Source organism: Drosophila yakuba, chromosome X (assembly GCF_016746365.2).
Source record: "Drosophila yakuba strain Tai18E2 chromosome X, Prin_Dyak_Tai18E2_2.1, whole genome shotgun sequence".
Taxonomy (NCBI): Eukaryota; Metazoa; Arthropoda; class Insecta; order Diptera; family Drosophilidae; genus Drosophila; species Drosophila yakuba.
The window spans coordinates 10115124-10139615 of NC_052526.2; the positions used below are offsets into that span (position 1 = coordinate 10115124).

Below are 24492 nucleotides of genomic sequence, written 5' to 3' on the forward strand. Positions count from 1 at the left end.
CTAACCATATCGATAGCCACCGATAGGCAAGGCCGATTGGAATTGATAGTTGTCGAGGATTGCAGCGTTTGCGGTGCCTGGTCACACTATCTATGCTTGCATTTCGTCTGTGGAAATTTCATTTCACAAAACCCGAGATTGTTAAATTAAGCAAATAAGAACGTTTAAGATCGAAGTAAGAAAAGCAGCAATATGCTGCAGTTTAATATAATTGTGAGTATCGCTAGCCGAATTTCCGAGAACGCATAAACACACGCACAGACATTAGTGCGAGCACACACTCGCACAAACAGTCACACGCACGCACACAGCCACACACTCACCCACTGCATTGTTTCTGTTCTGACTGTGGCAATTTCTTTTCGCTGCTCTCTTTTCGTCTATATTTTTTTGTTGTTGAGTTGTATTACAGTCACGGCAATTTTCTTCAACTTTTAAATACGCTATACATTCGTGTGTGAAAAAGAAGAGAGTATGTTTGCTTGAAACAGCCCCGAAACCAAGGAGAAATGCAGTAGAGAGAGTGGAGAGAGTTTTAAGTGTTGTTGTTGTTGCTGTGGCTGCCAGTGCTGCAATAATGAAAATTCGGTGAACCAGACACGGGCATACATACGTACATTTCTCATTTTCACTTGTTTACTGTGAATTAAGCGGAAATTGGCGTAAAAAGAGTGTGTGTTTTCCCTGAAATAAAGTGCGTGTGTGTCTGTTTGTGTGTATGTGGGGAAAAGGAGTTTGCTGCAGTCTTCTGTTTTGTTGTTGTGTCAACCTTGACTTACGCATCTCCCCTCCACTTCTCTTCTTTTTCGCTCTATTCCTCCGCTCCTTTCTCTCTCTTTTCGCCTTGCACCTTCCTGCGCTTGGCGCTCATTTGACATTTTGCTCAAACATGTTGCGTTTGACATGTGTGTGTGTGTGTGTGTGTGTGTGTGCGCTCGTGTTTGTGAAAGAAAATAGTGCAAAACAACAAATGAATCGGAAATCCAAGTCGTACACCTCATTTCTTTATAATCCAAAACACAACAACAAAAGTCTGTTAATGCGCGCGCGCTCTGTTTGGGTTTCCTTTTGTTTTTCCCGTTCTTTGCACTGTTGCCAGTTGGAAGTTTCTGTCCAATTGGCTTGGCTCAGCTGACAAGTGCAGTTACATTGCGAAAATACGCAAAAAGAGACCGAAAATGTTCAAGAGAACGAGCGCGATGGGGAACTCAAAAATCAGAATTGAAATTCTCAATAGAAGCGTAGCAAACGCATGTGTGTTTTCTACTTTCATTTTGTGTGTTCCGGAATTCTTGTTCTATTTTGTAGTAATCAACCATAAATGTCACTCTTCTCAATTTCATTGCAGTTTATTGAACACGCTGACGTACACGTTTAAACCACAATTCGATGCCCAATCTGTAAGCGATCGACGACCGACGCCTTTTAAGCTAGAAAACAAACATTTTATACGAATCACTAACTCAACGCCCGGCCAACGAAAGAGGAGCAAAAGGGAGAAGCAGGAGGCGGAGGAGGAGGAGCACCACCCATAGTGGTGGCCACCTGCTGCTCCAGAAGCTCCACAAACAATTGCCGAAATGAAGGTGGATACGGTGAAGCTGAAGAAGGGCTCCTCAGAGCTAACGGCCGAGTGCCGCGAGCTCATAGATGAGCTGACTAAGCGACGAACGCGGGCCGAGCTCCTTGAGTTCCTCGACACCGTCCACGTCTGGATCTATGGGAAGTGCGAGCTGTATCACTGGATCGAGATTCTCGATAGGTTCGACAAGATCCTCGAGGAGGCATCGCGCCATGTCAACGGCAACGAGTTTGTGCTGCAGTGTGACACCAACTTCCAGGAAACGGTAAGGACAACGGTTAGTTCTCATGATGTATCCTTGAACAATTCTTCAGGTTTCCACGGATTCATTCAGCTTAGATATCTGTATTGAATCTATGAAAAGTTGTCCTTGATGAAATGAATAGCAGAACTATTTACTAAATTTGACCTAATGCAGTTCCTTTAAAACCTATTAATAAAGTGTATGTTCTTCAAAACGTTGTTAATAAATTTAATGCTCTTATTCCGAAAATGTGAAACCCAAAAGACCTTCAAGCTCTTATGATAAATACAAATACACATATATAATGCCATTTATCATTCTCAGGATGTCACACTGCTACTGCACGTACTCAACTTTACCACACTGCTGATCGAGCACTCGTTTTCACGTCACCTGTACAACTCCATCGAACATCTGACGGTGCTGCTCTCCTCTCAGAACATGGACATTGTCCTGGCCGTCCTCAACCTGCTCTACATGTTTTCCAAGCGCAGCAATTTTATACCCCGCCTGCCGTTCGAGAAGAAGGAGCTACTGATCGTCAAACTCTTCAACATAGCCGAGGTTGGTCATGTTATTGGTTGTGGTGGCCTTACGGTGTTTTTTATAATAAATAATATACTTTTTAGCGCTGGGGCGATCCTAATTACGGCCTGTCGCTCAAGGACTGCTGCATTGGCGAGCCAAAGCTGGAATTCCTCTACCAGCTGTGCATCGACTATGTGGACGAGCACGGTCACGCCGCCCAGCTAGAAATCCCTGACATGATGGACCTCTGCCACACGGCATCAGCTCCCGAGGTGATCAAAACGATTGCCGGACAGATCTCAAAGCCCAGTGAGGCAATCAAGGTGTGTTGCCTGAAATTCAACATTTTAAAGATATTAAACTAACCAATATCCTCAATAGATGCGCATTGCCCATCGGGTGCGCTTGATCTCAGGCTTCAACAACTACAAACTGCGACTTCAGTTTGTCCAGGCGCGGCTACAGGCTGTCTCTATTCTGATCTACTCAAATGCCCTGCAGGACAACACGGACAAGGTGTTATATGCCGGCTTTGGCGAAGAGCTGTGCGAGCTGATTGACAAAGAGGACGTGCATCTCGTAGAGATAAGGGCGGCTGTGCTCCGTACACTCACATCGATGCTACACTTCGACCGCAATCCGAATGTGCCAAGGTAAGCGATTGACTGCGGCTAAGTTGTCTGTGTTTTATATTCCCCGATAATTGCTTTTCTTTTTTGTTTTCTGTGCAGCAGGGCCGGGTCGCGCCTGATGAAGATCGTTCACTACACAGGAGCAGAGCGGCAGGGCGGGACGCTGCCGCTGCTGGTTCGTGACTGCATCGATAATCTAACCACCCACGGACTAACCGAGCGTTACCCGCTCATCTTGGCCACCTCACTATTCTCTTTGCTGTATCACCTGGCGAGCTATGAAATGGGCGGCACTGCTCTTGTTAAAAGCGGCATGATGCAATCCCTGCTGTGCGTTATCAGCTGGCCAGGAGTCGATCTTGAGCACATCACGTTCGTGACGCGGGCAGTGCGTGTGATCGATCTGATCACCAACATCGATATCGCCCGCTTTCACCAGAACAACGGACTTAACGTGTTCATTGACCGCCTGGAGAAGGAGATAAAGAGCTGCTGCAAGGCATTGGCTGACATCGGCATCACGCTGAAGGAGTCGACACTACGCGACGATCACAAGTTGGACACCTCGCTGGACCACGTTGACGAGGATGTGGAAGGTGCGTAGTAATAAAAGCGGTTCCATTGCTTTGATTTCAATTTCTGTAATCTGACATTCAAGAAACAAACATCAACATTATTATATATCTAAGTTTACAGATCTCTCAAATTGAATTTCTTAGTAATAGACGATTCTGAGTAACTTTATTGTTTTCTTCGTTGGTTACCCAACTCTCCATTTTAGATGGTGCTGGTGAGAACGCATCCGTGGCCAGTGGAAGTGGATCGCCGCGTCGCGAGAACTCCAGTGACGGCGTCAGTGGTGCCGGCAACAGCGCATACAGAGCTTACCATGAGCATAGTGGTGGAGCTGGCTCAGGAGCGGGACTCCTGGACATTGGCGGAGCACGCAGCTCGGCAGGCGGGGGAGCATCAGGTACATCCGGAACGGCTGCGGGATTAATCAACAGAGATGGGAGTGCTGCTCGCCCGCCGGCTATTATGTATCCAACAAATAGCTACTACGCCCGTCCACTGGCCGAACGCAAGGCGGAGCTCTCTTCGCAGCTGCCGAGCAGCCTAGCGCCGAAGAAGCCGTCCTGCGTCACCCAGCGAGCCGCGCTTCTTAAGTCAATGCTGAACTTCCTGAAGAAGAGCATCCAGGACCATGCCCACTTTAGCAACATGCGAAACATCATGGAGACTAGTCTGACCCAATCGCTGCGCCACATCATCGCCAATGCAGAATACTACGGACCCTCGCTGTTTCTCCTGGCCACCGATGTGGTTACTGTGTACGTGTTTAACGAACCATCGCTGCTATCTTCGCTGCAGGATCTGGGCATCACCAGTGTCATGCTAAAGGCGCTGCTCCAGAAGGATGTGCCAGCAACTCGGGAGGTGTTGGGATCCCTCCCCAACGTATTTTCCGCCTTGTGCCTAAATGAGCGCGGATTGTTCGAGTTCCTTTCCTACGATCCGTTTGATAAGGTGCTGAAGGTGCTGCTTTCGCCGGACTACTTGGTGGCCATGCGACGGCGCCGCTCCTCTGATCCGCTGGGCGATACAGCAACCAACTTGGGCAATGCCATGGATGATCTGATCAAACACCATCCCTACTTGCGGGCTGATGCCACAGAGGCGATTGTCAGGCTGTTAAACGAGCTAGTTCGCCTTGGCTCTGATCCCAGCTTCATTTGCTGGCGGGCGAACAAGGAAAGCAGCGGCTCTGGCTCCGGTTCCGGGAGCCATGGCAGTGGCCATCACGTGGCCTCAACACCATCGCCCATGGTCATGGTAGCTGGCACGGGAGGATCTTCATCGGTCCTGCAGGGTGCAGCGGATACAAACGATAGCAGCGGAGATGACGACGATGATGATGACGAAATGAGCTCCGCATCACAGCAACAGCAGCAGCCCACGACACCGGGTCAAAGTGGAGGAGCAACCACACCCAGAACACAACAGGCGGGAGGGGTTGTTGGAGCTGGAGCTACAGGTGCGCCGGCAGCAGCATCGCAAGCCGTTAAAGTGGTGACCCCACCAGAGCGAGAGGCCATCCCTCTCATTGACTACATCCTCAATGTGATGAAGTTTATTGAGGCGATATTCAGCAACAGTCCTAACGGCGATCACTGTCGCGAGTTTGTTCTCCATGGGGGATTGAAGCCCATCCTGCAGCTGCTGTCGCTGCCCAATCTTCCAGTGGATTCGCCGGTGTCCACCACCTCCCAAGCGGTGGCCAATGTGTGCAAGGCCATACTCAGCCAGGCACAAGAAACCAAAGTGCTGGATGTAGCACTCAAGCAGCTGGCGGACATTGTGGCCCAGCTGAAGCCACTGATCAAGCACTTCACTTTTCCCGGCGGCAGTGTCCTGCTGGCGGAACTAGTCTGCTGCCAGCGTCTGGAGGATGGCTTTGCCAACGCCGAATATACCCCAATTCTGCACAACATGAGTTTTGTGCACGGCTACGTAGTGATGCTTGTGCATCTTTGCCGAAACGCCTCCAACGACATGCGAGCCATTCTTCTGAAGCGGTGGGGTGTCAATCGGGAGACCGGAGTCCAATTGCTGCAGCAGCTCGTCCAGCTGTATATCTCACTGGTGTGGGAGAGCACAATCCTGCTGAATCTTTGTTCCGATGAACCCACCCAGCATCCGGATCTTATCTGGGATGAGATCGCAGCGCAAATGTCAGCGGCAGCTGGTACTGCGGATCCCCTAACCGAGGCAGAGCTCTCGAGGAAACTGGAACGCGCTGCGGAATTCCGTACAAAGTATACACCAGAGGAGCAGTTCCGATACATCAAATCCCTGCTGGCAGCGAGCTCCCGATTGGGAAGAGCTCTTGCTGAGCTACTGGGCACATTGGTGAAACTGTCGGTGGGATCACCACAAACACGGCAGCGTCGCATCAACGATCTGATCAGTAATATCAACAAAGTTCCTACACCAGAAGCGCGCGAAATAGCCCGCATCCTCAGCTCGATCCTGGTGAACGGATTTAGTCACGAGAGCATTCTGCCCAAGCCTGTGCCGAAACTAAAGCTTACCTTCCTCATTTGCTCGGTGGGATTCACGGGTCCAATGCTGTTCGACGACAAGCGTAGCGCCTTCCATTTAATGATATCGCAATTCTGCGCTGAGAACGGACTAAAGGCTTTCTTTGAGATGTTCTATTGGGCCCTGTCGCTGGATAATGTATCCCAGAAATTCGAGTTCGATCAGTGGGCTTCCATGGAGGACTTAATGCAATCCCATGAGGATGACAAACGTGATTGCCCGGAGGGCACAGGTGAGTTTCTCGATGCTTGGCTGCAGCTGCTCGAGAAGATGGTGAATCCTCGAGCCATGTTGGACTCGCCGTACACGATGAGTCCCCGTCTGAATTACCTGCCCGACTCGGTTCCATTTGAGCCGGTCTTCTACCTAATACACATCCACCAGCTAGCTATGCAAGCACTGCGCAGAATCTGGGCACGACGCCCGATTCCCAACTATGGACCGAGCATGTTTGAGACCATGATTCTCATCCTAAAGCATTTGATTAAGTCACACCAGACGTTGCTTGATCGCTATCACACTCGAATGAAGGAGATCAAATTCGAGAACCTGTACATCCGGAGCACAGATGATGGATTGAATGCGGATCACATCAAGACGCTGACGGACATGGGCTTCATGCACTATCATGTCATCGAAGCGTTGAGGACAAATGCGTCTTTGGAGGAGGCCACCGATTACCTGCTGAACAACCCAGAGGCAAGTCCTCTATCGACGACTGGTGGTCAGTCGGGCAGCTCCGCTCCACCGCCGCCGCCACCGCCATCGACTTCGACAATGGACATTGACATTGATCTGCCCGCGGATGGGGAGTCGACGCAAAGCAAATCCTCCACTTCGCCCAACTCTAGCTATGACTACAAGCACCTTAAATTGATGCCGTCGCTCATCTTTGATCGCTTTTGCGACGAAGCCATCTCGAGGGCCTTTGAGTTCATGGAGGCAATACCGGATACGGTCAACAGTGCTGCGGATTTGATTGCCGTGCTGTACAGACGCCACAATCACCTCAACAAGCAGGTATTCGTCACCAACTTTGTGCGCAACATCATACAGTGGGTGGACTTCACATTGCAACTGTTCGAACCAGCCAAGACAACCGGATCGAAGGCCTCACGCCTAGAGGAATGCCTAACTGGAATGACAGCCACCAGGCTGTTTGTACGGCTCAAGACGTCGACGCTGCTGCTTGAGGAGAACTACAGTGATCTACATCGGCCGCTGGTGGAGGCAATAACCGCCCAGGACGCCATGGTGTCACTGGTCAAGCTGCTGGACTGCATGAGCCAGTGGATGTTGGAACAATCGACCGAAGCGAATACCGGCCAGCAGCGTGCGACGGTGCCGCGTTGGGTGCAAAATCTGGTGGATCTAATCGATGCCATTGATAGCATCAGTCACATCCTGCAGCGCAAGGCCAACATGCGAGCAGTAAGCAGCGATGTGTGGCGCTGGTACGATGCCTCCACAGGCAAGTGGAATGCCTACTCGGAGGCCAACAACGAACTCATCCGGAATGCCTATGCGGCCGGTGAACGCTGGCTGCACATCAACATTGGACGCCAGCGGTGCACCGTGAGCCTGAACTGCATGACGCAGGTGAGCGAAGCATCCGGAACACATCGACCTGTCTGCCCGGCCCTGAAACTTAGCGAGGCCATTACCTCTCTGCACAATCCGATGGCGCCTCACAAGGTAGAGCATCTGCTTAATCGCGTTGTGCGCACTGCACCCGACGGATCAGGAACTGTGCATAACGATGAGCTGATTTCACTGCGCCAGCTTATTAACATTACCGATGGCCAGCAACAACAGTCGGAGAATTCAGGAAATCCCAACGAGGAGGCGACAAATGAAGACGGCCCAACAGCAGCCAGTAGCGGATCACCGCCTGCCACAATGACGACGCGCAGTAAGTCGCGGCAGAAGAGCGCGGCGGCTGCTGCAGCTGCCAAGAACAAGTCTCAGTCGGGTGGTTCGCCACCCATACCCAAGCGCACCCAGAAAATCATACTTAACGAGGAGCAGGTGGGCCTGAGCAAGTTCGACTGCGGCCGCATCATTGGCAGCATTGTAGACCTACTGCAGCCATCGCATCAGATGCTTAACGAGACGAAGCTTTCGCTGCTCCGTCTCTGTGCGAGACTGACGCGGAACTACGATAATGCTCAGGTGTTCATTCGGCGTGGCGGAGTGCGAATGCTGCTGCACCTCCAGCAGGCATGCAGTTTCATGGGTTTCCCTACCTATGCGAACATCATTCTGCGTCACGTTCTAGAGGCTCCGCCCGTGCTCCAGGAGGCCATGGAACGCGTGCTGGGCATGCGAGCAGCCGGGATAGTGCCTGTGGGTCATCGCGACCTTATCTACGTGCTCACCCAGGTGTCATCGGCGGTGTCGCGTAATCCGCAGATTTTCGTGGCTGCCGCCAAGGAAATGCTAAAGGGAGAGTATCTGCTGAACACGAACAGCACAACGCTGGCAGACGATGCCCGTGTCATGGTCAAGTCCAAGTTTGGCCAGCAACCGACGGCGGCAGCTGGCGGTGCCACGCCCACACCACCACCAGTGGCCAAGGATGAGCTGAAAGACGATCCTCAGGTGCAGTCATCGGTGGCCGTGCTCAAGGATCTGTTGCATGGACTGGTGCAGCCGTGTTGGCACTACGGCGGCACTGGATCATTGGATCGCGGTCAGGGCGCTGCGGAGCTACTGCAGCCGGATCAGCCACCAGGGACGGCGCAGGGATGCCATGATGATGAGGTGAGTTACCAGCTTTACTTTACTAGCTGCATATGTATATACAATATTTGACTACTTTTGGTTTTAAAATTTTCATACACTAAATGTTATTTTATTAGTTATATTTCCGATTCCAGGAAACCCCCGCACCCGTGTCCAGCAAGAAGCAATCCTCCAGCGGCGGAGGTGCTACAGCTGCTGGCCAAGCTCAGGCGACAGAAAAGTTCGAGCCATGCTGTTGCACCTGGCACATACCGACCAGCGGACACACCCATGCCAAGCCGACCATCTCGAGGGCAACTTTGCTGAAACTGCTGGCGGATTCAACCCGGGCCTACCAGTCGCTGGTGCCGCGTGTCCTCTTGTCCCATGTTTACACACCGGCGGACAGTCCCTTGATCTCCGCACCGCAACAGACGTTCCTGGGCGTTCTCCTTGATCGCTTCCTGCCCATAACCCAACGGCATCATGTGCCCGAGGTCAGCACAATGACCCGCGTACTGATATGCTCCCTATCGGATTGCTACCAGCAGCCCGGAGTCCAGGTGCATGTAGCTGAGGAGCTGCACGCCGCGGTCGCCAGAGCCCTGGCCCAGCCGGATTCGGCCGAGAAGCACACGAGACTGCAGGTCTTGATGAGCCTCTTTCCCAATCTCATCGAGTCACCAATGCTGTACGACAAGGTGCACATGCACCGCAACAATATGTACCGGGTGCTCCTACGCCAGGGCGTGATGACCTATCTGACGAAAGTCGCCCAGTACAAGGATCTGTCCAACCACAATACGCTGAGCACCCTTGCGGCCATTCTGCGCCCCATGGAGATCCTTCTGAGATTCAGTGTGTCCACCACAACGCTGGGCTCGAAGAGGATTCTCTTTGGCGGTGGCGGCCCTGGCGGAGCGAATGCATCTGGCAATGGCAACAACACTGCCGGCGGCAGCAATGGCAACGGACCAGGATCTGGCAACACCTACGGCACCATTATTAACCGGCGACTATACCCTCGTCTGGCGGCACGCACTGGTGTCAGTTCTGCTGTGGAGCGTTCCAACGCTATGGGTGGAGAGCATGTTCTGCGAGATATCATACGAAATGTACTGTCGGATCGGCGACATGCCTTCGAGTTCATCTTTAACTCGGACGATATGGCTGTGGACTCTGAGGACTCAGCTGCTCCAGGATCTGGAGTGGGTGGAAGTGGTGGCTCTGGAACGGGTAGTGTCGGAGGAGGCGTGTCGGGATCAGGATCAGGTGGCAGTACCGCAGCCGTTATCGACGTAGTCGAGGAGCGTAGCAATGGCGGAGATACCAATGATCCTCCGGCAAACGTGAGCTCTGCATCCTCTGCTGCAGGACAATCATCGGCCAGTGGAGGTCCAGTGCGTCCAGTGGTCAACTTTGATCAATTGTGGGACGATTTCTTGCAGAGCGAGGGACTGCGTCTGGCTTCACGAAGCGGCGGTGGCGCCGGATCGGGCAGTGGATCCGTTGGAGCAAGCTCAACCGGGCAGCAAAACGGAAGCAACACCACAGCCAGTTCCACCAACTCAGGAAACAATTCCGGCAGCGGAGATCCTCGCTTGCGCACCAATCCCGATGTTGATGTAGGCAGTGGCAATGGTAGCGGCAGCGGGTCCAACGCAGGTGTCGTGAATGATAATGGAATCAGCGGCGGTGGCGGAAGTGATGGTGCGTCCACCTCATCAGACACGGGAGCTCCAGGTGGTGCTCGCGATTTGAATGCCTCACTGCTGGGTGATGTCAGTACCTCCGATTCGGACTCGGATGCTTCCACAGAGAACGACGAGCGAAATGAGGAGGACGAAGATGAGGATGATGACGCTCCCGATGAGGATGTGGATGAGCACAGCGAGACAGATGTGGACGAAGAGCGACCGCGCCAGTTCATCGAGGTCTTTGATCACATCTATGAGCCGGAATCCTCTGAAACCGCGTCCAACGATGCAGATGTGGATAACGATGATGATGATGACGAGGATGAGGACGATGTGGACGACGACGATGATGATGACGAAGACAACGACGATGAGGATCGGGAGGAGGGTCAGAGTGTCATGGATGCGGAGCTGGAGAACCAAATCGACATCGCCCTCGCCATGGTGTCCTCAAACAATCGTCCCAGACGCAGTGCAGCGGTTAATGCTTCTGGCGATGGTTCCGCCAGTCGACCCAATCCCGACGACGAGGTGGATGATGAGGATGACGATGTGGATGCTGATCCCGATGGAGATCCTGACGTGGATCCAATTGGCGGACCATCGGCCGCCCAGGCGGAGGCCTATCTGTACGAGCGATTGGGCAGCGGTTTAATGCCAACACCACCGGTTGGTTTCCGTGTACGAATGAACAGCTCCATTGCCCAACCTCTTGACATTGATGTGAATGGCGGAAATGCTGGTAGTGGAAGCAATGCAGGAGTGACAGGATCAGCCGGTGGCTCTGGCCGAGGATCTTCTACGGGCGGAACAACAGCTAGTATTGGAGCAATTGCCTCAGCCGCATTGCGTCCATCATCTGGTTCGTGGATGGCACCGGACTTTAACTTTATTAGAATTTCGGGCATGGATAGTTCCATGGGCAGCGGAGCATCTGTTGCTGGGAACGCCAACGGAAATGAGGTGAACGTCTTCCTGACACCCTCCATGTCACTAGAGCGCACTGGTGGTGCATCTGGCAGCGGCCAGACCATGAGTGAGCTGCTAAACGAACAACCATCGGTGGCTGGCGGAGGTGGTGGCGGAGGATCAAACTCCGGCGGAGGTGGCGTCAGCGGGGTCGGTGCAAACGGTGGCACCACAGGACAGCATCCGAATGCAACGCTCTGCACGAACGGAGTGCGGCGTCGATTGCTATATCTGGACCAGCAGTACTGTGTGTGCATGCCCACGCATCAGAACCCCACTGAAGAGACCCAGATGGAGACTTTCACTCAGGATGGTGAGTATTTGGGTTCCTCACCCTATCAAATAAACATCTTAATATTCTTATGCATCCATTACAGCTCTCCACTGGTGGCTAGAAGAGGCCACGCTCCTGGACATGGAAAGCCAGACGGACGCCTGTCTATATGCCGCTCATTTTCTGCTGCCGCATCTCATCAAGGAGCTGAAAACAGCGCATCAGCAACGCAAGCAGGAGGAGGCCGCCCGCCAATTGGCCACCAATGCCACAACACCGGCGTCCGTCTCCAGTGGAACTACAACATCCTCTAACACAACGTCAGCTGCGGGCACGGCAAACCCCACAGCGACAGCATCGATTGCGTCCAGTATACTGGCGAACGCCGGTACTGCTGGCTCAGGAAGCAGCAGCATGGTAGTGCCACCAGTGGCAGCCTCTGCCACGGGCGGCACCCGCCGCAGTTCGATTCCTGTGCTGATTCCGTCAATGTTTGGTCCTAACGCGACAAGTGCAACGGCAAATAGTGCCAGTAGCGATGCCACGGCCACAACGGGCGGACCAGCGAGGCTTTTCTGTGAGTACATATATAAATATTAAGGCAAAAGTGTACTCAAGTAATTATCTGCTTGCAGCGTCCATTGACAACAGTGGCTCCTTGGAGACGCAATCGACAACGCGATCGCCTCGCCAACGCGGTGGATTGCGCCAGCATAGTCAGCTGCCTTTTAACATTTACGCTGAGATTGACCTAACCAACGAACAGGATAGCGAAAGCGCAACGTCCACCAGCACGACAACAGGGACATCAGCTGATGGAGCTGAATCACAGCCACAGCAGAACACCTCCTCTTCGGCGGCACAGGTGCCGGTGCTACAGCATCAGCGCCATCCACCGGTGCCACTCCTGCCGTCCAGCGGAAGACCATCGCGACCTCACTCGCGTCTCGATGAGGCAGAGCTGCTCCTGTTGCAGGTAACATTTGTGTGGTTTAAATTTGGATACACATTCTAACGCACATTCTGTCGCCATTTCAGTTGGCCGATCGCCAGATACGCAATCGCTTGCAAGGATCCAGTGGACACACAAATTCCTCGCGGACTTCAGGCTCGGCGCTAATTAACGCTCGGCCCAATCGCGACCTACCCGCCTGTCTGCAGCGTCTTGAGCATCCGCCCGGCTCCATTTTCCACCGACCCAGTGCGAACAGAACGCCAGCTCCGACGCTTGTGTCCATGCCGACGCCAATGTCTAGTGCGGCTCTGGAGCAGCTAAATGTCACCGCTCCGGATGTTGTGGGAACAGACAGAAACTTTGCCTTGCCACCTTCCCTTGAAGTTGATGTTGATGTGCTGCCTGGCATTCTCGACATGCCGCAGCAGGAAGCACAACCAGAAGACGATCAGTTGTTGCTGCCACCACCTCCGCCGCCACCGCCCAGTGATACGACGCCATTGGTCTTAACAGAAGACGACCTGTGGCCTGGAACGGTGGTTAATGCTGGCAATAGAGAAGAGTCGTCCGTTTCAGCGGTAGCCACAGACAGCACAGAGTCTGCCAACGAGTCAAACCAACAGGAAGCGACGCCAGAAAGCAGTGAATCTACTTCTCCAAATCCGCCGGCACCTTCAGCAGAACCAACGCTATTGGAATCAGGCGCTGCAGAAGATACCTCAGCAAGTACACAACCGCCAGCATCAACAGAAGAGTCCGCCTCTACTGGGGCAGCGTCTGGTGGAGCGAGCGGAACAACAGCCACCATAACGGACATGAGTCCCGAGGTGCGGGCTGCTCTAGGGGATCTAGAGGTGCCCGAGGGCGTGGATCCCTCCTTCCTGGCCGCTCTGCCTAGCGAGATGCGCGAGGAGGTTATCCAAGAGCACCTGCGCATGCAGCGCATCCGTCAGCGAGCGCAGCAGAATGCCATCCAAATTGCCCATGACTCGCTGGTCGAGGTCAACCCTGAATTCCTCGCCGCCCTGCCACTAAACATACAGTCGGAGGTGCTGATGCAGCAGCGCATCGAACAGCAGCGACAGGCCGCTCAGACTGCCAATCCGGAGGATCCCGTTGACACAGCTGCTTTCTTCCAAAACCTGCCAGAGAATCTGCGCCAAGCGGTGAGTTTAGTTATCTATTTATGAATTTGGCTTTTGAGCAAACTAATGCTTTATATTGGTTATAATTTTAGATTCTTACCGACATGGAGGAGTCGCAGATAGCCAGTTTGCCGCCGGAGTTGGCTGCCGAGGCGCAGTTCCTGCGTCGCGACTGGGAATCTCGCAACGGTGCCCGCATGGATGCTCATCCGCCCAGCAATGCCTTATGTATGTAATCATACTTTCTATAGTTGGTTGGCTTATGAATCCTAATGACATATTCACATTTTTACAGCCCGGTTCCAGACAACGCTCCAGAGCCTGGACGAGGCACGCTGGCACAGCTCCATTTGGTATGATGCTAGTGGCAATGCACAGCCGCAACACCATCAGCATACTACGATTGTGCATCACCATGCCCACGCACATCATGCCCCAACCATGGGCAAACCACTGGCATTGCTGATGATGGAGGACGAGAACATTCTGCTCGATCCGGATTCGTTGGCCACACTTTTGCTCTTCCTGTTCGTCGAGGACCAGAAGGTAAACAGCATGCGACTGCATCGCGTCATCCGCAACCTTTGCCACCACGAACCCACCCGGGACTGGATCATTAGCGCCCTGATCAGCATAATCCAGAAGACCAACGAGGACAACGCGAACTTCGGTGCGGGTCAAGCGGGTGGCAAGCCGGAGTGGCTGAAGCTGCGTGTGGACGCTGCCTTTGGCTATAAGAGCAACATATTCCTCATTAACCGATTGTATGAGGGCAGTGCCCGGAGCATCAGCATCAATCCACAGGCGGCACAGATGATAGTGCGCAACTGTCTCGACCTGCTGTTCGTGCTAGCCAAGCACTATCCGTCCAGCTTTGTGCCCTATAATCGTGAGGTGAAGGCCAGGCGAATATTGAGTGCGGTATTCGGCATGCCATCGCCCACGGCCGGATCAGGAGGAGCCACAGGATCTGGATCTGCAGCGACTGGCGGTTTGACCGCTTACGATGAAGTACCACCTGGTGGAACTTTGGACTTCCGTTCAAGATTCTGTCGCTATCAGGTGGCCAATCGGCTACGTGGCATACTCGACGATCATCCTGCCCCGAAACCCTCAGCGCCCTTGGATGAGGCACCCTCCACATCGAAGGCGGCGGCGGCAAAGGCAGCTGCCACGGCCAAAGTGTCCACTGCTAGCCAGAATCAGCACTCGGTACCGTACCAAACCAACGCCAAGAACTTCTGGGATGTTGTGCTGAACATCGATCGACAGACACAAGTGCGATTAGCCAATGTGGCCCAGTTTCCGCTAACCTCGCAGCCGGCGTGGGAATGGCAGGCGAATACCGCGGACTTCCTCTCGTTCAGCGACTCACCCTTCGGCCAGTTGCTGGAAATGCTTCCCTATAAGGTTATATGCCGATCGCCCCATCTTACCGATATGCTGGTCAAGCTGCTCGCCTCGCTCAGTACAGAGTTGCCCAAGGAGGAGGAGCAGTTGCCACTCAGCGATCAAATGCCCACACTGATACCCATTGGCCAGGTGGCGGGAGCGGCGGCGGCGGCACCAGCCGAGAATACCCAGCCCATAGCAACGGAAATTGGTGACGGTGTGGCCGCCAACATTGAGGAGCAGGCTGCTCCGGCCAGCGGTAATCCTGCCTCCGGTGATAGCAATGCGGGAGCGAAGCGAACCCAGCTGCCAACTTTAAGTGTGGCCCTGCCGGTGACGCCATCGAAACCGCGTCGCAAGATCTACTCTAAGAACTTTTCGCAGCTACAGCTGGTCATTGAGGTGCTGACCCACCAGTGCGGCACCACCGAGGGTCTGGACAACGTAGCTAAGCTGATTGTGAATTTGACGCAGTGCTCGCAGGCATCTAATGCCATTTTCATTCAGTACTTGACCGCTGCGATATTGGGATTGGCCGAGGAGGTGCGTCAAGCGATACAGATGCTGCTCAACGAGATTCGCATGTACAACATTCACCACGGCGTGGCCGGCACCACCTCACAAGCTGCGTCCACTTCTGGGGCAGCTGCAGCAACAGCTGGATACCAACCCACAGTGTCCGGAGCCAGTCTCTTGCCAAACTTGGCCGTGCACGAGGGCATAATGCAAGATCGCTTCACCGCCGAGCACGTGATCATCTCGGCACCAAAGAATGCCAAGCCCACCTGCGAGTTGCAACTGCCGTCGATGAAGAAACTTATGTCGAACTCGTCCGCCCAGCCGTACTTCCTGCGAACCTTGAAGATCTTCATGCAGGTACGCGACATGTATGAGGCGCAGAATAGTTTGTCCACTGGCGGTGGAGTCGCTGGTGCTGCCGGCGACAACGACGACGATATCATCGATATTGAGGGTGATGGAGGTGCGTCCGGCGGTAGCAGTTCGGACATGGCTCCCGGATCTGCCAGCACAATATCTCCTCCGCCACCCATGGAAACCAATCAGACCGCACAAGATGTTGATGATGACGAGGAGGAAGACGATGAGGTAAGAGCTTCCCCGGGAGTTGGCAATCATGCAGCGGCAAGTGCTAGCAAGTCGACCAAGCCTACTCTGAGTCAGATCCTCTGCCTGGACGTGCTGTGGCACACGCTCAGCGAGTGCCTGGTGGCGTTGGAGGAGTCCAAGGACGAGTTCGCCGTCCTGGTGTTGCAGCCGACCGTGGAGGCCTTCTTCCTCATCCACGCCTCGCATCGCGGTGTGACCAAGAAGTCGGGTCGCGGCTCCCTACCTGGAGCTGTGGGCTCTGGACTGCGAGCAGCTGCTGGCGGTGGAATCGGAGGACTGGGAGCAGCCGCAGCGTCTGCCCAGGAGTACAGTCCCTCGATGGATGATGCCAGCAGCGCCAACACCCTCAGTTCGGCTAGTTTCGATGGTGAGTTTAGGAATATGCAAACCATTATTCATATAATCATTCCGCTACATTTATATAAAACCAGATGAGCCGCGAATGCAGGATGCATCCACAAACACGCCGCTTTCGGCGAACGCCTCCGGCAACACAGCGCTGAGCGCGCACGAGGCGCAGCTGAGGCAGGACCGTCAAAAATTCCTGCAATTCGCAGAGAAGCACCGCACCGTTCTTAATCAGATACTACGCCAATCACCAACTCATCTCTCCGACGGGCCGTTTGCCGTACTTGTCGACCACACGCGCATCCTGGACTTTGACGTCAAGCGCAAGTACTTCCAGACGGAGCTGGAGCGACTGGACGAGGGCATCCGGCGTGAGGAGCACACGGTTAGTGTTCGTCGCGTAACCGTTTTTGAGGACTCGTTCCGTGTCCTGTACCGCCTGGGGCCGGAGGAGTGGAAGAACCGCTTCTACATCGTATTTGAGGGTATGTTTTGGACCAATAAAAACGAATTACTAGTGATTTTCATATTGTTAAACTTCCTTACAGATGAGGAAGGCCAGGACGCTGGCGGCCTGTTGCGCGAGTGGTATGTGATCATATCCCGCGAGATCTTTAATCCGATGTATGCCTTGTTCTGCGTATCGCCGGGCGATCGCGTCACCTACATGATAAATCCATCCAGCCATGCAAACCCCAATCACTTAAGCTACTTCAAGTTTGTCGGCCGCGTAATCGGTAAGTCGGATGTTATTTTCGAATACTCGCCCTATATGAACCGTTCTCTAACCCTTTTGATGTACTTCAATAGCCAAGGCTGTGCACGACAACAAATTGCTGGAGTGCTACTTCACTAGATCGTTTTACAAGCACATCCTGGGCAAACAGGTGAAGCACACGGACATGGAGTCGCAGGACTACGAGTTCTACAAGGGCCTCGATTATCTCATGAAGAACGACATCTCCACTCTGGGCTACGAGCTGACCTTCTCCACCGAGGTGCAGGAGTTCGGCGTCACCCAGATCCGGGATCTCAAGCCAAACGGACGCGACACCGCCGTGACCGAAGAAAACAAGTTTGAGTATGTGCAGCTAGTGTGCCAGCTTAAGATGAGCGGCTCCATCAGACAGCAGTAAGTATATATATAAATATTATCCATACTATGGGTTCTAAATCGTGCTCCCCTCCACAACAGACTGGACGCATTCCTTGAAGGCTTCTACGACATTATTCCAAAGCATTTAATTTCGATATTCAACGAACAAGAACTGGAACTTCTCATATCCGGCCTGCCGGATATTGACATTGAAGATCTAAAAGCGAACACCGAGTACCACAAGTACACCTCTAAATCGGCCCAGGTGAGACCTTGATTGTAAATTTTCCTTCTTCTATCCCGCTCTAAACCATGTCTTTCCACATGCATTAGATTCAATGGTTCTGGCGTGCACTGCGCAGCTTTGACCAAGCGGACCGTGCCAAGTTCCTGCAATTCGTCACTGGCACATCGAAGGTGCCGCTGCAGGGCTTCGGCTCACTGGAGGGCATGAACGGGATTCAAAAGTTCCAAATCCATCGGGACGATCGATCCACTGATCGGTTGCCCTGTGCACATACCTGGTAAGTAGGAATTCTCAAGTTAAAGGAAACTTTGATACAATCCGTATTAACTTAATCCTTGCTCGATTGCAGCTTCAACCAACTGGATCTGCCCATGTACAAGTCATACGACAAACTGCGGAACTGCCTGCTGAAGGCTATACACGAGTGCTCTGAGGGCTTTGGCTTCGCCTAAGATGGGACAACTGTGTCGGCGGGGCCAACCAGCCAGCAAAGCAACCAGGATCCAACCAACCATGGACGCAACACTATTCCTACAACGCCCTCAAATGCACGGGCGCAACGACGAGAAATGCATAATTGATTTGAATAGAACAGAACAGCCACAGCAAATTTGCGATAGCGGCAACAGAAACTGCATACATACACAGTACATATAGTTATATAGTATATATAAAAATGTTGAATTAATTATTAATTTTCGCGCCTATATATATACAATATATATTTTCTTAAATTTTCAAAAGAAAACGGAAAAATCTAAGGAAACCTAACGAAAACACACAAAAAAAAGGAGAAAACTGATACACACGCGAAACAGCATATTCGAAAATTCTCTGCGTAACTCATTTTATAGATATTGTTTTGAAATCTATCTCTGTCGTTTTGCACATTTTTAAAAAAAGAAAATGATTTATATTAAAGAGTACACACAATTTGGCATATTTTTATTTACCCAAACGCGAAACCGAATAGCAAAGGATTAATCGTAGTATATAGATCGCAAATGCACATAAACAGATTACACACTTTGGTTTCTTGTTTACTTAAGTGAATGTACCGAAGATAAAGGGAAGCAACAAAAAATAATTAAATGGATTAAAGTATTTTGATGTAAGAGATAAGTCCTTATGTTATGCATTTTATGTTTACCTTTGGAATAATGAGCCGCAGATGTAACTTAAAGAATGTGGAATAAAGTAAGAGTAAGCTCATTTATCATAATAAATTTTCAGAAATCATCATCATTGATAAAAGAAAGTGGCTGGAAAGGATGGGTACCCCAACTAAATAACTACATATATAAGGATTGAAAGATGATCCTTTGTGATTTGATCGCTTTTGTATTTTAAATTCGATACTATCGCAACGGTCAGCGAAAGATCGATATCTCATGCACCGATCAATATTATCGATTGTGACATCGAATTTTCGGACAGCTGTAGTCCGTATGGATTTGTTTATCCAAAAAGAACTGACTTTGTCCACCAGCACGGTGCTTGAAGATGTTGAGCCGCATTGTTTCAAGCTACTCACCTGGTTGCACGCTTGCCAGGAGGAGATGCACTCCGAGCACCGTCATCTGCGATTGAACCAATCCGTTGTGGAATCCCTGCTAAAGGCTCACCTGTACCTGTTCGAGTGCTATGATCGCTTCGGGGAATCACTGGCCGAGCGCTGCGATTCCCGAGGCTTCTTTGCTGGCTGCGCCACATTGGAGAACCGACGGAAGTGCATCCGTGAGCTGTGCACCACCATTGTGAACACACGAAAAGGAGAAGCTCATGCGCCACTGCTCTACCTTTCGCATCGGACGTTCGCTGAGATTCAGCCAGCGTGGAGTGGGATCAGAGATCTGGAATGGTCGGAAATACGCCAATCGGATGCACTCTCTTCCAGCGATTTTATCAATACCGATGTTCAACAGATGCGGCGGCTAGTCAAGCGGATTGCCCGCTTGTTGAGCGTTGAGGACATGCAGACCGCTCTAAAGCGCTCCATGGAGCTGATTGGATACCAGGTGTGGCTACAGCTTTTTAGAGAGTCAAAGGACAGTGACATCCACAACGACTGCAAACTTATGCGCAACATGATCTGCGACACTCTGACAGAGGGCGGATCTACGGCTTGCACCGGCTTCCTGCACAATATCTTTCTGTTCGTATCGCAACCCGCCAATGACATGAGATTCTGGGCCAGTATGGAGCATGCACGTCTGGCTGGCAGCTTGATCGCCTACCTAATCGACCATTGGAATCGCCACCTGCCCTACTTGGACATGGATGAGATGCAATTGACCTCCGATGCTCCCGTCACTGCTGTCGCAGAGCTGGCCGTGAACGAGGCCACATTTATAACCCACCTAATGCTTGCCACCGGTTCCATATGTCGACGGCAGTTCGCCCAGCAGCTGCGCGCCCAGCTGCCCGCCAATTTGTGGACGCATTTGCTCGAGCTGCTAAATAAAGTGGCATTCGTTTTCAGTTAACTACACAACGATTTTAATCATGTTTCGGCAGAAACTCGCAGTTGCCATCGGTCAGGCGAACTACCTTCTCGCCCTTCTCGGCCAGGATCTCCTCGATGTTGCGCTTGCCTTCCAGATCTGTGAACCAGTTCAGATTGTCAGCGATCAGGTGGTGACTGGAGCAGCCCTCGCAGGTCACGATGACAACGCCGCGTTGATATGCCAGCTTCGAAATGGTCTTCATGTTCCGCGTCTGGCACACCTTGCAGGTGTAGATTAGCTGCATCTTGCCCTCCAGTTTTGCCAGGGGAATGCTGTTCGTGGCCACCGTCTTGTCCGCATCGTCCTGGAAAAATTCAAGGAAAATTCATTTTATTTAGGTTTTGTTTGTTATTTATAACTCTTAATTAATACATATGATTTATATTTTTTTTAATTACACATGTAAATAACAAACATTTTGACATAACATTTTAATACCAATTGGTTGGTTTATTTATATTTACAATTTATTTTCAAACTTACCACTCGTGTACTGCAGTGTAAACTACGGCAAATGCACGTGTAGTTGTTGCTGTTTTTGCTGCTGCTGAAAACAGCTGTTTGTGTTTTGGTTGCAAAGTGGTGCGCTTGCAACTGCAATTGTGGGTTGTCTAAAGCTTGGATTTGTGTTTTTCGAGAACTGGCGAATAGAGTGCGTCTTGTCACGCCGGCGCTGATTTTATACAATTGTCTTAGGGCGGACATCTTCTTTATTTTATTGATATTATTTAACTCGGTCGAAGTGTGTGAAATACACTCGAACTTAGTGATGGCCCTTCTCTCATTTCAACGTAAGTCGCTGGGCACGATATTGTACAGATACTTAAGCAGTCACTGGTGGAGAATTATTAGTGCTTAAACAATTGCTGTAACTCAAGGATATTTTACAAAATTGGAAAACAAACATTCCACTGTGACTTATTAAGTTATTGAATACCTGGACTCTGGGACTTACAAATAACTTCTTCTTTTAATACGTAGTCACGGTTTTCCCGCTAGCCCGTGACTCTGCCAATCGATGACATCTGTTGATGCCATCTCACGTGATACTATCGACAGTACTATCGCCCATCTGGTAGTAAGCACTCATATTTTCGAATTTTTTTGTGTGGAAATTCTCGACGAAAACAAATTATATAAAGCGCAGGAAGCGATGGCGACACGTGTGGTGGCAACGGCTACAGTGCGGGCGGTCAAGGGCCGCAAGTTAATCCCGACGCGGGCTGCTCTGACCCTGGTAAGGAAACCGAAGGCTGGTGAAATCGGCGCGTGCTGCTGCTGATGAAGTAACAGTCCCTCTTCGATCTGACGATTCTGATCTCCCCCAATCCTTTCCAGACTCCCGCGGCAGTGCTGCGCATCAAGACGCTTCTGCAGGACAAACCTGACATGGTGAGTGACTGCTGACAAGTTGTCCTGGAACAATGGTTACATTTCAGTGGGCATTCTATGGCCTTATCATAAGATCGCCTACCACGCTCCAGTATTGCCCAAAGTCTTAGCCATAAATATAAGCCTGTGTTCTGTCTTTGTCCGTTAATCTATGTATCTAGATTTCCTAAATGTTGACCCCCTCGCAGACAAAATGAACTTTATGGCCGGGGATATGCTTATTTTTCTCAGTTTTAAGTGAACAAAAGGTTTAGTATCAGTATTTTTATCTTGTTATTCAAGATTTACTCTTTGAAAGAAGTCTACCGCGTTTTTTTTGGTCTATAATCAAGTATGGCGTAAATAAAATATTTAAGGGTAAATGATCATATTTGCGCATATATAATGGACAAAAATTCGATGTTGTTTCTGTCACAGGTTGGTCTAAAAGTGGGTGTACGGCAGCGAGGGTGCAATGGCCTCTCCTACACGCTGGACTATGCCAGCCAAAAAGGTAAGCCGCACTGGACAGAATCGGTGGAGATCAAATGCTCATCTTTCTTTGTTTATGTTTGCCAGCAGACAAGTTGGACGAGGAGGTGGTTCAGGATGGCGTCAAGGTGTTCATTGACAAGAAAGCGCAGTTATCGCTACTGGGTAAGTTCATTCCAGATACGCAATGCATTGGATAACCCAGCTAATACAGTTTATAATCCACTTTTAGGCACCGAAATGGACTTTGTGGAATCGAAGCTGTCCAGCGAGTTCGTGTTTAACAATCCGAACATTAAGGGCACATGCGGCTGCGGCGAATCATTCAGCATGTAAACCGATGGAGATCCGGAGGAGATCCGCCGGCACCCGCCTCGCAGACAGACCTAAATTAACCAAGTTAAATGCAGTACGCGGCCTGACCTTGTATCTCATTTCTTTGTTGGCAAAAGCACCGCATCCTTTGTAAATTTTACTTCGCAAACGAATTCTAAATGTTAAGTTGTGTTCTATAGTTAAATTTTAGTTGTAGCGCTAGGTAAGTGACCCACCCGCTTCCTGGCCTCAGGCTGGCAGTTTGTCCTCTTTAGCCTTAGTTCAATATATAGACAAGGAATGTTCTAGAAAAACCGCTTTCGAATCAAGTTTATTGTGTACGAAAAAAAGACCTAAACTACGTCCTTATTACCGCTGATTAATGCCCTGGAAACCATACTCGTCGTAGTCGTCGTGCGTATAGACAAACTCGTCAAAGTTTGGGCTGGTTGCCACCTCCTTGCCGCCGTACCAAGCGTACCGTACCGGATCCTCGGGGCAGATGAGCGACACCTCTAGATCGTCGGGCACTAGAGCGCGCAAATCCTGCTTGAGGCGCGGCAGAAATCCTGGAAACTGGGCACTGCCGCCCACAATAAGGATGTTGAGCAGGAGTTCACGGTGCGCCTCCCAGGGGCAAGCCTTCAAGCAATCGGCTACCGCCTCCGGAATGCCCACCTGCTGCACACCAATATCCGAGGGATTGAAAAGCAATTCGGGCACGGTGAAGCGTTCGTTGCAGAGCGGCACCATTTGCTGCTGCTCCTCATCCTCGCGCGGCTTGCCGGGGATACGGACATAGCCCCGTTTGACAGTGGTGAAGTCCGGAAGAACATAATCCACGGTGATTTCGCGGCGCTTCTCCTCCGAATAATGCACCTGCATCGCCTGCTTAAAGTCCTCCGCCACAAAGCAGACATCCTCCTTAATCTGGTTAACCACATGACTCTCGTCCATAACGTTAAGGTGACGATAGGAGATCAGCTCCTTCAGGTGGTTGGTCAGCGCCTTGCCGCCCATGTCGATGCGTCGTATGCCCTCAAGAACCCGCCTTCCCAGCACAAAGGGAACAATGTGGGTGAAACTGTAGCCGACATCGATGATGATGCAGTTGAGCGACTGCATTGTGGTGCGCTCCTCGCTGTCAGCGACATAGTTAAAGGCAGCCAGATCGGCAGCAGTGGTCTTGTATACACCGGCCACCCGGTACTCCTCAAACAGCATCTCCAGCATCGCTTCTTGGACGCTCTGGAAGTTCATCTGAGGCTCGGTGATGACAATATTGCGGTTTTCCAGCGTACAACCGATACCGTCCTTGCTGAAGATATAGTCCCACACCGTCTTCTGTGTATCCCAGTTGAGCAGGTAGCCGCGCTGGAACGCCAAGATGTAATAGAGCGCCGATGTGTCCCGGCATTCATCTATCTGATTGCCCACAAAAGCGCGCCGCCGCTCGCTCTTCGCTTTCATGATGCAGTTGGGCACCACCTGCGGCTCGTCCTGATTGGCCAGGCCAACTTTGGCCGTGTGCGCCCCGTTGTCCAACACCACCACAGCGTTGGCCATCCTTTCCCTAGTTCTCCTTGTTGATCTATAGCATTTTCCGGAAGACAACAAACGAATTTTTGTCTGCTTTAGTGCTGTCGATTGTTCTAGCCATTTTTTTTTATCGAATCTAGCGATATTTATTTTAAGTTCGGTAGTTTTGGTATTTTCTACAGTCACTAAAAATTAAATAAACCAA

The 24492-nt window shown here is 51.4% G+C and overlaps 5 protein-coding genes across 11 annotated transcripts; 3 read left to right on the top strand and 2 right to left on the bottom strand.

Moving 5' to 3' along the window:
• Nucleotides 1-53: 53 nt before the first annotated feature.
• LOC6524864 (E3 ubiquitin-protein ligase HUWE1) lies at nucleotides 54-19289 on the top strand. Of its 6 annotated transcripts, none has more exons than XM_039377774.2 (19): nucleotides 54-175; nucleotides 1349-1859; nucleotides 2151-2390; nucleotides 2456-2677; nucleotides 2736-3007; nucleotides 3086-3582; nucleotides 3768-8851; nucleotides 8950-11791; nucleotides 11856-12329; nucleotides 12388-12728; nucleotides 12791-13873; nucleotides 13945-14080; nucleotides 14148-16739; nucleotides 16804-17205; nucleotides 17269-17457; nucleotides 17531-17852; nucleotides 17916-18081; nucleotides 18150-18340; nucleotides 18413-19289. In XM_039377774.2, exons 2-19 carry the CDS (start codon nucleotides 1581-1583, stop codon nucleotides 18513-18515), a joined length of 15435 nt encoding a protein of 5144 aa, XP_039233708.1. In that variant the 5' UTR covers nucleotides 54-175; nucleotides 1349-1580; the 3' UTR covers nucleotides 18516-19289. The 6 variants fall into 6 exon arrangements, with proteins under 6 accessions (XP_039233708.1, XP_039233707.1, XP_039233711.1 ...); XM_039377773.1 differs by having other exon boundaries at nucleotides 57-213; XM_039377777.1 differs by having other exon boundaries at nucleotides 57-213; nucleotides 8968-11791.
• A 184-nt stretch (nucleotides 19290-19473) lies between these two features.
• On the top strand, nucleotides 19474-21005 carry LOC6524865. Its single transcript, XM_002100669.4, has one exon. It carries the CDS (start codon nucleotides 19512-19514, stop codon nucleotides 20547-20549), a length of 1038 nt encoding a protein of 345 aa, XP_002100705.1. The 5' UTR covers nucleotides 19474-19511; the 3' UTR covers nucleotides 20550-21005.
• Nucleotides 20539-21370, bottom strand: LOC6524866 (uncharacterized protein C24H6.02c). Its single transcript, XM_002100670.3, has 2 exons — nucleotides 21054-21370; nucleotides 20539-20874 (listed from the first exon to the last, which is right to left on the bottom strand). The coding sequence occupies exons 1-2, from the start codon at nucleotides 21273-21275 to the stop codon at nucleotides 20563-20565; spliced, it is 534 nt and encodes a 177-aa protein (XP_002100706.1). The 5' UTR covers nucleotides 21276-21370; the 3' UTR covers nucleotides 20539-20562.
• A 249-nt stretch (nucleotides 21371-21619) lies between these two features.
• Nucleotides 21620-23062, top strand: LOC6524867 (iron-sulfur cluster assembly 1 homolog, mitochondrial). 2 transcript variants are annotated; one of them, XM_015190421.2, is made up of 5 exons: nucleotides 21620-21807; nucleotides 21909-21962; nucleotides 22380-22455; nucleotides 22521-22598; nucleotides 22666-23062. In XM_015190421.2, the coding sequence occupies exons 1-5, from the start codon at nucleotides 21724-21726 to the stop codon at nucleotides 22767-22769; spliced, it is 396 nt and encodes a 131-aa protein (XP_015045907.2). In that variant the 5' UTR covers nucleotides 21620-21723; the 3' UTR covers nucleotides 22770-23062. The 2 variants fall into 2 exon arrangements, with proteins under 2 accessions (XP_015045907.2, XP_002100707.3); XM_002100671.3 differs by having other exon boundaries at nucleotides 21621-21807; nucleotides 22524-22598.
• LOC6524868 (actin-related protein 6) lies at nucleotides 23052-24409 on the bottom strand. Its single transcript, XM_002100672.4, has one exon. The coding sequence runs from the start codon at nucleotides 24312-24314 to the stop codon at nucleotides 23118-23120; it is 1197 nt and encodes a 398-aa protein (XP_002100708.1). The 5' UTR covers nucleotides 24315-24409; the 3' UTR covers nucleotides 23052-23117.
• Nucleotides 24410-24492: the final 83 nt, after the last annotated feature.

Excerpts from the sequence above, each read along its gene's own strand:
- LOC6524864 (XM_039377774.2), top strand. The coding sequence starts at position 1,581 with ATGAAGGTGGATACGGTGAAGCTGAAGAAGGGCTCCTCAGAGCTAACG. Across the intron at positions 8,852-8,949 it reads AGGGATGCCATGATGATGAG|TTATATTTCCGATTCCAGGA; the intron begins GTGAGTTACCAG and ends TTATTTTATTAG. Across the intron at positions 14,081-14,147 it reads TCCGCCCAGCAATGCCTTAT|CCCGGTTCCAGACAACGCTC; the intron begins GTATGTAATCAT and ends ACATTTTTACAG.
- LOC6524865 (XM_002100669.4), top strand. The coding sequence starts at position 19,512 with ATGGATTTGTTTATCCAAAAAGAACTGACTTTGTCCACCAGCACGGTG.
- LOC6524866 (XM_002100670.3), bottom strand. The coding sequence starts at position 21,275 with ATGTCCGCCCTAAGACAATTGTATAAAATCAGCGCCGGCGTGACAAGA. Across the intron at positions 20,875-21,053 it reads TACACTGCAGTACACGAGTG|GACGATGCGGACAAGACGGT; the intron begins GTAAGTTTGAAA and ends GAATTTTTCCAG.
- LOC6524867 (XM_015190421.2), top strand. The coding sequence starts at position 21,724 with ATGGCGACACGTGTGGTGGCAACGGCTACAGTGCGGGCGGTCAAGGGC. Across the intron at positions 22,456-22,520 it reads GGACTATGCCAGCCAAAAAG|CAGACAAGTTGGACGAGGAG; the intron begins GTAAGCCGCACT and ends TATGTTTGCCAG. Across the intron at positions 22,599-22,665 it reads AGCGCAGTTATCGCTACTGG|GCACCGAAATGGACTTTGTG; the intron begins GTAAGTTCATTC and ends ATCCACTTTTAG.
- LOC6524868 (XM_002100672.4), bottom strand. The coding sequence starts at position 24,314 with ATGGCCAACGCTGTGGTGGTGTTGGACAACGGGGCGCACACGGCCAAA.